Raw genomic sequence first — 12,047 nt, 5'->3', positions numbered from 1 at the left:
CACTATAGAAATTATGCTATACCAACCTGGTAGGATGAATAATGTTGACCTTGGTCAATATTTGATTCACTAGGTCTGTATAACACCATATACTGACCTCACAAAAGAATTGATCCTGAACTGGTGATAATTTTTTTTCAATTTTTTTTTTTTTTTATTTTTTTATATTGGATTCATACAATGACAAATTTACTTTGCATGTGTTGGTTTAAACATATCTTTATTGCCTTAAAATGACAAAAAGGATTAGTTCTGGCAACTTTGTTAGCCTTCCCTGAATGTGTTATAAAGGCTATGTAGATTCAAAATATACTTTACAGGATTTCATATTGTACGAATCAAAATATAGACACCTATAGCATCCAATTTGCAATTTTTAGCTCATTTTTACCTTCTTTAGACATTCCTGAGGCGAAGCACTTTTGTAGTCGGCAGTACTGACAGCGATTCCGCGTTACTTTGTTGATAGGGCAGTTTTTGTCCTTGTGGCAAGTATATTGCATATTTTTTTGTACACTTCGACGGAAAAATCCCTGAGAATTAAGGATCAGTGCGAGATATTATTTTCAAGTTCGTCATTTGAAAATGTGAGGTATTAGTGTCTTATCGTTATGTCATTGAAACACATCTAAAATAAGAATATTTGTGAAAATTCTAGTTTACTATTTACCAATTTGTGTGAATAACACCAAATTTTGCATTAAACTTTTAGTAAAACTTCATAAATTTGAACCATTTACAGTATTAAGAAACTGGACTTGATCATGATACGGTGAATGATTTTTCGAAAAAATCTAAATACTCCTGTACACATATCATGTTTGGGAAGAATGATAAAATAAAATCATAATTTCAACACAAAATGGGAGATAACTCTCCTCGAAAATGTGCCCATACCTTGCATCCTTCACAGGAGCTGACACCATAGTGATACCCTGATGATTTGTCACTACACACGACACATGGTTTGTATATTCGGGGAGGCGGGGGTGGAGATGGGGAAAGACTGGTTGCTGACATATTGCTAGGACTCTGCATCTCGCCATACATCCCTGCACCATCAAATATGGCTATAAAACATATAGAAGATATACATGTTCACCAACCAAATATATTCTAGTTTATATAACAAAATATTTATAGACCAATACTATATCTCTTAGTACAAATCCTTCTTCTGTTGGATTTAAGATTTTTTGATAAGCAAACAAATTCATTATAGACTTTTTATCCATTGTTTCACTACCATCCTGATGAATACTGCAGAACTTGTTTTTTACTTTGCCTACATATACATCCATGGAATATATTGTATTTAACTCACATTTGTGTGCCTGTGGGTGATGTTGAGGGAGATAACCCTGTTTCTGGCCATAGAGGTACTGGTCATAGGCATTGGGCGTTAAGTATCCTCCGTGGTCCATTCCATGGTCAAGGCCATAGGGGCTATCACTCATAGCACCTGGAACACAAGGTGAAAAATTAACTAAATATCAAACCCATCTTGCACATATTAGAAACTATCATAACTTCCAAGCCAGGAAGTGATGGGGTTTGTGTTGTAAAATAGCATAAAATTAATAGTGTAATTATTTCTGGGATCACAGCAGATATAGCTGTGACCATGGATTGTCTCCCTTTGTGTGGAAAGAGGACTTAAAAAATAATAAACCCCTTAAACACTAGTGTTACAGTAATTACATGTAGATGTGACTGTATCATTGTACAGTATATGGTTGTCAAGTCAGATTCCATTATTGTGTGGACACTAATACTTAAAAACAATACTTGCTATTTATAATTTTTGCCTATAATTTGGAATTGTCTTTTTAACATTATAATGTTTACTGTCCAACTCTTATACTCCACTATTAATATCAACTAAACAAGACCAATAATTGCTTGTTTGCTGGGTTTATTGCCGTGTGAACAGCCAGGGTCATTTTTAGGCAGGGTCTTCTAGTAGTAGTTGGTGACTACCTCACTGACCAACCTATGGGATGCCAATCACATGCCATCCAGAGCAAGTAGGGTAATTAAGTGCCTTGCCTAAGGATACAACCTGTCCTGTTCTCAGCCTCTCGAGAAACACAAACCTCCTCAGGTAGGAAGAGTCGAACCAAGCACCTCAGATCTTCATCCTGAGGTTACATGGTCAGAACACTAACCAACTGAGCTATTGCAGCCCCCTCAGAAACAAATACATTTTATGTTAAAAATAAGTATCTACTGAATGAGGACTTATTGAATTATATTGGGATGTTAATGACTGTATACTGTAAAAAATGCTTACAAATTTTCATAAAAAATGAAAAGCTGTTTTAGTAAGGTATTTATAATCTTCTAGAAACTCAGGTGTGGAGACTAAATTGTATTTTCTTGGACGAACTACCTATTGGCACCAAATTAAATACCCAAGCCAGAAATACTTAGAGCAGTTATAAAACTTAAGTCACCATGTCTAACAAGAGGTGTTTTGATATTAATATTATAGTGATGAATGACCTGATGATGGCTTGCAGAGTGAAAAATTGTCTATATGATGATATGAACACAAGGACGGCAATGTAAATCAGTATACTTGGAGATGAATTGTTTGTGTATACATACTTCGTAAAAAAAATTATCCACCATCTTGGATATCAAAGTCACCTTGACTCTGTATCAACAATCATGCTGCACCTGTGTTATCTAATATGTTTTAAAATAAAGTAGGACAAGCTTGTAACCTACTGGAGTGTTGTTTCAACTCCTCCACAGGGATTCTCTGAACTTTAACATATGCCTATAGTGCCCCATTCAGATAACATAAAATATATTCAACAATTTTGTGCAGGAGCTATGAAAATCATACCACTTTAAATACAATGTATTTGAATAATAAAAGCTTGAACATGACTTCACACACATATAATTATATCTATAATAATTGAATTGCCTTGGTATATGATAATGTTTTTATGTAAATATGGCAGAGCCATTGTATTATATGTTACCCTGCAAAACTCTGTTATAATGATATTTTAGAATTATGGTAACAAATGTTGGTTTCACTTTAGTTCGGATGAGACTGGATTATTGTGTCGCAATAAATAATTCTGTAGTCTTGTTTCTGTAATTGTTTGTCACAAACATCAGACAGAAAGTAGCAATCTATCCCAGCATACCACTAGCCAAATGTCATCACCATATATAAGCCTTTTGAGTTTTCAGAACTTATTTTACCCGTTAAAGTTTGACCCTGGATATTGGCAAGATCATTCATTGGCACAAATCAGGTAGCTCTTCTTCCAAGCATGTAACATGCCGAACATGAGGCCTCTTGGCTATTGAGAAGAATATGCGTGAAGATTTTGGCACATTGACCACTGTGACCTTGCTTATAGATCAAGGTCTTTCATTTGGTAGCCCTTAATTCACTCTAGCATGCTACTGGCCAAGTTAATTGAGAAGAAGTTGTTTCAGATTTCATCAGATTTGACCCCATGACCTTGAAAGTAGGTAATGGGAATTCAAATGTTGAACCCTTCATCCCAACATGCTACTAGCCCAATATCATGGCCCTGGGCCTTTTGGTTATTGAGAAGTAAATAATTATAATTACAACAAATTCGACCCCTTGGAACTTGAAAGTAGGTCAATGTCATTGATTTGAACAAATGTTGTAGTCCGTCTTAATTGTCTTGCCATACCACTTGCCCAATAGCATATAGATCTGCAGGACCTTTTGGTTATTGAGGAGAAGTTTAAAATGTTGGACAAAAAAGTGATCACAAAAAGATCACTTGAGACTCCCTCTCAGGTGGCTTTAAAAATCATGGCAATAAGGCTTACTCTCAGATAGCCATTTATTGCTTGCATCAATAATATTTTACGTGATAATTTAAGTCAACAATAAATTTACGATGAAACATATATCATATTTTTCCTCAGGATATCAGATGACCTAGCTTAATTGTGTTATCTCTGAAAGTACTCAGTTCAAAAAGTACACAGTTCAAAAAGTACTCAGTTCAAAAAGTACACAGTTCAAAAAGTACACAGGTCAAAAAGTACACAGTTCAAAAAGTACACAGTTGCCTATTGGAATCCAACTGAATTCACACATGTATCAACAAATAGCATGGTCATTTATAATCACTTTAACAGTTTTCTTTAGCTGCAATCATGCTTATGTATATATATATAACTGATAATAGACAAGAGAGCATGTTATAGAGCTGTCACTGTATCAGATCTTCAGGTTCATATAGTAACAGTACGTTATATACCCCAAAATTTTCTTAGAGAAAATGGAGAAACTGTATTGTTTAGAGAAAGAGAATACAGTTGTATCATTTTTTATTTAATCAGTCACAGAAAAAAATGATTTTTATACATGTATAGCAATTCCAAATATTTCACACATTTATTATTTTTTTGACAAAAAAAAAAAGAAGTTTTACAGCAATCTAATCAACATGATTATTTCACAGTATCTCCTCAACTCCTCAAATGCCATACATGATTAGATTATACCGAGAAGATATAAACTGATATATTGTATGTTAAGTCACCAAGTTATGTCTGTATCACAACACTCAATGTCTGTATCAATATAATGTCTGTATACATAATCACAATAATCAAAGTCTATATCGATATATTGTCTGTATAATCACGATAATCAATGTCTGTATGGATATATTGTCTGTATAATCACGATACTCAATATTACATAATCACGATACTCAATGTCTGTATCGATATATTGTCTGTATAATCACGATACTCAATGTCTGTATCGATATATTGTCTGTATAATCACGATAATCAATGTCTATATCGATATAATGTCTGTATAATGACGATTATCAAAGTCTGTATCGATATATTGTCTGTATAATAACGATACTCAATGTCTAAATTGTCTATATCGATATATTGTCTGTATAATCACGATAATCAATGTCTATATCGATATATTGTCTGTATAATGACGATTATCAAAGTCTGTATCGATATATTGTCTGTATAATAACGATACTCAATGTCTAAATGTCTATATCGATATATTGTCTGTATAATCACGATAATCAATGTCTATATCGATATATTGTCTGTATAATCACGATACTCAATGTCTATATCAATATGTCTGTATAATCACGATAATCAATATCTGTATCGATATATTGTCTGTATAGTCACGATAATCAATGTCTGTCACGATAATCAATGTCTGTATCGATATATTGTCTGTATAATCACGATAATCAATGTCTATATCGATATATTGTCTGTATAATCATGATAATCAATGTCTGTATCGATATATTGTCTGTATAATCACAATAATCAATGTATGTATCAATATAATGTCTGTATAATCACGATAATCAATGTCTGTATCGATATATTGTCTGTATAATCATGATAATCAATGTCTATATATCGATATATTGTCTGTATAATCACGATAATCAATGTCTATATCGATATATTGTCGGTATAAATATATTGTCCGTATTATGACACTCATTGATAGGCTTTGTTGCTATGACAATCATCCTCTTATTGGTTGAAATTTATAGATACTGCCCTTTTTCATCTAAATTTGATATTTAGGTGAATTATAGGGCTACCAAATAAATATTAGTCTCTGATTGGTAAGGAGATTGGGCAATATAACAAGGGGATGGTACATGTCCAGGGAAATTCAAGATTTATAGCACGAACAGGTCAGCAATCTTAATGCCTGGATCCAATCACGCAACATGTTACTTTGGACAACAGCCATTCAGAATGCTGGAAACAAACGATTGTTCGGCATCACTTTGTTTACAATATAGCAGACAAGATACCCAAACAACGTTTCGTTTCGCTACAATAAACGAAGAGGAATTACAAGATATTTTGAACAAAAAAGACTTGCTGAACACCCGGAAAATACTTTAGGTGCAACAAGACTATTCAGGCCATATTTAAGTTTCAAAGGTCAGTCTGCATGCCGACTTTGAAAACTTTAGTCAACATGATATGGACTGGATCGAGCCTTGGGATTTTTTCATTCATTTTACTGGTAGTTGGCCATCTTACAAAACAGTTATTGCCTGTGGCCTCGATGAACAAACTCTTGACCAGGTCCGTAAAGTCTTGTGTACACCTCCACAAAATGCAATAATTGTATAATTTTAAATGTCACCCAAACTTTCAGGCTTGTGGCATAGGTATCCATATGAAATGGCCACCAGTATATAGGGTCTAGTAAGTAATAACGACGGTATAAACCAATATAGGTACTGGATCCTAACAAACAAACGTTGGATGCGTATTACTAGAAATAGATATATGTCAAGTAGTAATAACGACAGTACAGACAAGTAAATTGTCGAATTTTCGAGGCAATCTGCCCCTTTATCAAGACACAGATAAATTACATACGATCACATATAGACATAGAACATGGAACAGTTACACAAATATAGTAGGTATAAACAACAAAAAATATTGTAGTGTTGTAAAAACGATCCCCCTCGGCCGATACTTAATTAAGTATGGAACAGTTACACAAATATAGTAGGTATAAACAACAAAAAATAATGTAATGTTGTAAAAACGATCCCCCTTGGCCGATACTTTGATAAAGGGGCAGATTGCCTCAAAAATTCGACAATTTACTTGTCTGTACTGTCGTTATTACTACTTAATGACATATACATTGTATAGATATACATATAATGAACTTACCTTGGAAATCATACATTAGAGGAAAATCTTGGTAATTCATCCTGTAACTTCTGATTTAAATAAATCCCATTTTTTTTTTTTTTTTTATCTAATTCACGAAAAAAAAAAAAAAAATTATGACTTTTGACTCATTGCACAAGTTCCAGAAGTATTTTTTCATTCACAAATTTGCTATATTTATAAAGTCTTCATTAGATTCCGAAAATTGACAGAAGTATATAGTAGTGAGGCCCGGGAGAATGATCCACAGATATATGATAATGTCTGTACTGTTATCTTAATTGTCCTGTTCCATTCATCAAGTGTTCTGTTATCTTCCGATATACTAAGCTTGTTTCAACTATTTTATGTTGATTAACAGGTCTCCGATTTAAATCCAAATGCTGCACTATATCTTGTATGTTATGAGAGGTACACAACTGTCACTGTACTGGGTGCAACCTAGCAGCTTCCCCTGAATTATTATATAAGTATCAACAGTGGAATTTTCTGAGCATCACATGGCTGATGACCGATAGATTCCAAAACAAGTTATTACAGCAGCTATACTACTGGACACCCAGGAAGAAATATATCTGACCTTGACATTCAGAGGGTTATCAATTGATATTCACGGGATCTCCTATTTATGATATTACACAGGTGTCAATATGTGTGATACACATGTTTCACACATACAGCAAGTACAAGATAGCAAAATATTGTCCACAATGTCATCTGTTATTGGAATGTCAATGTTCGATCAGTCACTGCCCACAGCCCAGCTGTATACTAACAGTAATTCAGCCATGACTAGGCCCTGTCTGGGCTGATGGTCAGTCTATTTGGGGCTCCCTAAGGGATATGTCATGATATTCTTTCTTATAATTGGTCATCATTATAAAGAGATGACCTATATATATATAGCATATATCCTTGAATTATCCAGGATAGTGACCGCAATACACAAGCATCTATTCATATGTTGTACTTATAAATATTTATGATATTTCTTATCAACCTGAATAAAAAATATTTCATAACCATGAACAGTTGGTCATTATGTGACATATTTAGCAATATAATTTCCATATAGAAAAATTGTCATATTATAAAGGTTGTCGATATTTAGAGGATTTGCCATATCATAAAGGTGGTCCATATTTAGAGGATTTGTCTTATTATAAAGGTGGTCGATATTTAGAGGATTTGTCATATTATAAAGGTGGTTGACATTTAGGGTTAATATTAGAGGTGACCAGTACAGTTCGGTCATCTTATAAAGGTGGTTGACATTTAGGGGTAATATATATTAGAGGTGAATTCGGTCATATTATATATAGAGGTGACCAGTACAATTTGTAACAATATTTATAGAGATGACCAGAAAAAAATGGTCATATTGTAAAGATATAAGTACAGGGTTATTTCTAAACTATATAGGGGTGACCTGAAGTTGAAAGTTAAATATCAACTTGATCACTATACAGAGTTGTCCAATACATAGTGTTTTAGCGTTACAGAGGGAGTAATCACTAGACAGAGTTGTCCAATATATAGTGTTTTAGCTATACAGAGGGAGTAATCACTACACAGAGTTGTCCAATACATAGTGTTTTAGCGTTACAGAGGGAGTAATCACTATACAGAGTTGTCCAATACATAGTGTTTTAGCTATACAGAGGGAGTAATCACTATACAGAGTTGTCCAATACATAGTGTTTTAGCTATACAGAGGGAGTAATCACTATACAGAGTTGTCCAATACATAGTGTTTTAGCTATACAGAGGGAGTAATCACTACACAGAGTTGTCCAATACAGTGTTTTATATACAGAGGGAGTAATCACTATACAGAGTTGTCCAATACATAGTGTTTTAGCTATACAGAGGGAGTAATCACTATACAGAGTTGTCCAATACATAGTGTTTTAGCTATACAGAGGGAGTAATCACTATACAGAGTTGTCCAATACATAGTGTTTTAGCTATACAGAGGGAGTAATCACTATACAGAGTTGTCCAATACATAGTGTTTTAGCTATACAGAGGGAGTAATCACTACACAGAGTTGTCCAATACATAGTGTTTTAGCGTTACAGAGGGAGTAATCACTATACAGAGTTGTCCAATACATAGTGTTTTAGCTATACAGAGGGAGTAATCACTATACAGAGTTGTCCAATACATAGTGTTTTAGCGTTACAGAGGGAGTAATCACTATACAGAGTTGTCCAATACATAGTGTTTTAGTGTTACAGAGGGAGTAATCACTATACAGAGTTGTCCAATACATAGTGTTTTAGCTATACAGAGGGAGTAATCACTATACAGAGTTGTCCAATACATAGTGTTTTAGCTATACAGAAGGAGTAAAGTCCAGGTGTTTTTCTCCAGTGAAGTCTACATGTGTATCACCCTTTGAGAGCCCCACATTCTAAAATATACATAAGTCTATGTGTAAGTCTCTGTAGATAAACTAGCCAGTCACCTGTTTGGCCATTACCTGTAGTTCTGGCTGGACACTGTGAATGACCTATGACATAAGACTGGCCAAATGACCACCAAGTGACCAGCCAAGCTGACCCTCCAGGCAGTCAATCTGATTTGATTATATAACATCACCACATAAGGCTGTATCAGTACTATTTTGTTAGGGCTATCTCAAAAACTCTTTTCAGACCTGTAATATACTGTTCTGAACAGTAGTAGTTTCTCTTACATTATCAGTTACTGATTTCTATACATATTTTACTTTTTGATCATCATCTTCTTGAATGTTGCTAATCACAAGATTGGAATTTCAAAAATATATATATTGTCGTGACTTTTCCACACAAGGGGCCACCTTGGCCAAGTGGTTAAATTTTAAGTGTCACAATATTTTATTGCTAGCCCTCCACCTCTGGGTTTCGAGTTTGAAACCCACGTGGGTACTGACTACGTATGGCTGGTGGTTTTCTCCCGTATGGTATCATCGTATGGTATCATCGTCTTCATTCTTATATCTTAATGACCCTGGATGTTATCAAGACGCTAATGAAATAAACCAAACCAAAATAAACCAAATTCCACACAAAGTTTCCACAAAATATCAGTGAAACCTCAAACCTTTTTCACTTTTCCCATCTAGGTTACAGACATATATGTTATCTGGATTATTACTGTTTATCGTTACTTCTTTGACCCATATATATACATATATCATATATATCGTAAAGGACAAAATAATTGTTGATTGAATGCAGCCATGGTACACAACTATCTGATCATAGAGTTTTTCATGAATACTGTAGTTGAATTAATTGATTAAATTTTCACATGGTAAAACTCCTTTGAGACGATCCCCATGTATCATGCTAAAGGACATCACTGTGTATTGGTTAACATCTAGAGTAACTTGATTTGTTATCTAGCTGTTACAAGACTAACAAGTTTATAACAGTTCACTTTCCATATATATATCTTTCAAGTATAGGCTTTAGTGAATTATATAACACCTGTATTTCGTCGGATTTATACAAATTACAGTAAAGTGAGATCAAAGTTATTACAGATTTATTATGTAATATTTCAAGCTTAAGGAAATGAAAAATACCCTTCCCATGCTGAGCTTCAAACTATAGTGAACTTTCGCTCTCAAGGAAAGCATTCCTACCACTAGGCTAAAGGGAATATCCTAAAGTGGTAATTAAGATGTGCATGCAGGCAGGGTATTTTTCATTACTCCTTCCTACTACTATTATACATATATACATGTAATTGCATAATTCACGCATGACAGTATAGTAAGAGGCAAATTTATTACAGACTGCCAGATAATATACCGATGCAATGTCAATATTTGGAGCTACAGAGCTTCTAGTGTAAACCTTAAGGTATACGAATTGTAACACTTTGGATTAAAACTCTCTAATCCTTTTTCTTTGTCATGGGAAGGTTAATTCATCCAACGTTCATCCAACAACATGAAAGTTTCAAGAGATACACACTTTTTATGGTTCCATGTCTGTATTATAAAACTCAGTAAATTGTCTTGTTAGTAAATTAATATTAACAAATTACATATTAATTAAAAAATTTCAATAACTCTCATTTGTCGATCTGCACATACTAATTAGCAATTATGTGAGTTAAAAAACACACTCCTATCAGCCTTGCATGACTAGAATCCAACCCGACCCGGTGTCATGCATAATATGCATTTCCTGCATGATAAGTATCTGGATACTTTTTATACCCCTACCAAAACGTACCCCCCTTGCATAAAAAGTACCCCCCTACCAAAAATCTTTAATTTTGACTTTATCAATCGGAAATTGTGAAGATATGATAAGAGGACACAGGAGGTGTCCTTTACAATGTATCTGACCCCACCCCAGGGCCAAAAAAAATGAAAATTTATTTTTTTTGCTCAAACTTTCAAACATGACTTGGGATCAACAAAGGAAACCTTCATATGCATAGAAAAAACATTTCGCAACTCCCCCACCCCCCGGATACTTTTTATTCCCCGGCCATCTCCATGATGCAGTGGCTGTCATGTGACATGTTACATTACATTACTTTCTGTTTTACTTCAGGTTTCTGAAAACTCAACCGAGACTCCTTGGATTATGAAACACTGAATCATAAAATGCTATCCTCTTGATCCAATCTAACCTCAGACCTATGTTTGAGCAAAGTATCAGCAGACAAATAATGATACATACATGGATTTAGTTTTTGTTCAAATTGTCTTACAATCTTTCTATGAAAAAAACAATATTAACATTATAAACATTCAGATTAATATGTTTGTACAATAAGAGTAGAAAATACCAATCAACAGTCCCACTTTTCTTTTTTCTGAATTTTAAACTTTAGAATTGTCTTGTACATAAGTGTTTGCTTACTGTATTCTACATGGTTTTGAAGACTAAAGATAACATTTTATTCAGAAGGATATTTTAATTCCTATATCAATGTAGCATGTGCCACTGTCACATGCAGCTCTTATACATATTAAAACCCTTGTAATATATGTAAACCCGTACTTGTTTCGGTCTGAACAACAATCAAATTGCGGAAGCAGACATTACTTTTTTCTATTATTTTGTGTGTGTGTTAAATACAAAATGTAGATATATTTCTATAACATATGACTGTCTTTTTATGTTTACCTGGGACAAGTAGTGTATACACTGTTGGCACTGTTGCATATATAGTATGCTACACACTCTATACATCATAAATCTAAAAGAAACAGCATAGACGTCACATATCAAAGACCGAAAATTGTACATAGAAGCAGTCAATCATGGTAATTAGGTCGGTGTCAGTATATTTTCTTGTCAGAT

At 33.9% G+C, this 12,047-nt stretch overlaps 1 protein-coding gene across 7 annotated transcripts in view; it reads right to left on the bottom strand.

The window, feature by feature from the left end:
• Nucleotides 1–12,047, bottom strand: part of LOC117318131 (retinoic acid receptor beta-like) — a 71,996-nt gene that overhangs the window by 6,218 nt on the left and 53,731 nt on the right. For 5 of the 7 annotated variants that reach the window (XM_033873133.1, XM_033873134.1, XM_033873136.1 and 2 more), the window contains 3 exons: nucleotides 1,325–1,462; nucleotides 898–1,070; nucleotides 392–533 (listed from right to left, as the gene is read on the bottom strand). In XM_033873133.1, the coding sequence (XP_033729024.1) occupies nucleotides 392–533; nucleotides 898–1,070; nucleotides 1,325–1,462 (453 nt within the window). Of the gene's footprint in view, nucleotides 1–391; nucleotides 534–897; nucleotides 1,071–1,324; nucleotides 1,463–6,729; nucleotides 7,640–12,047 lie in introns of those variants that run through there. The other 2 variants (XM_033873139.1, XM_033873138.1) reach the window with 2 other exon arrangements.

This window comes from Pecten maximus, chromosome 19 (genome assembly GCF_902652985.1).
Source record: "Pecten maximus chromosome 19, xPecMax1.1, whole genome shotgun sequence".
Classification (NCBI taxonomy): domain Eukaryota; kingdom Metazoa; phylum Mollusca; class Bivalvia; order Pectinida; family Pectinidae; genus Pecten; species Pecten maximus.
Note: the sequence above shows the minus strand (reverse complement) of the source record. Positions and strands in the feature narration are given on the sequence as shown.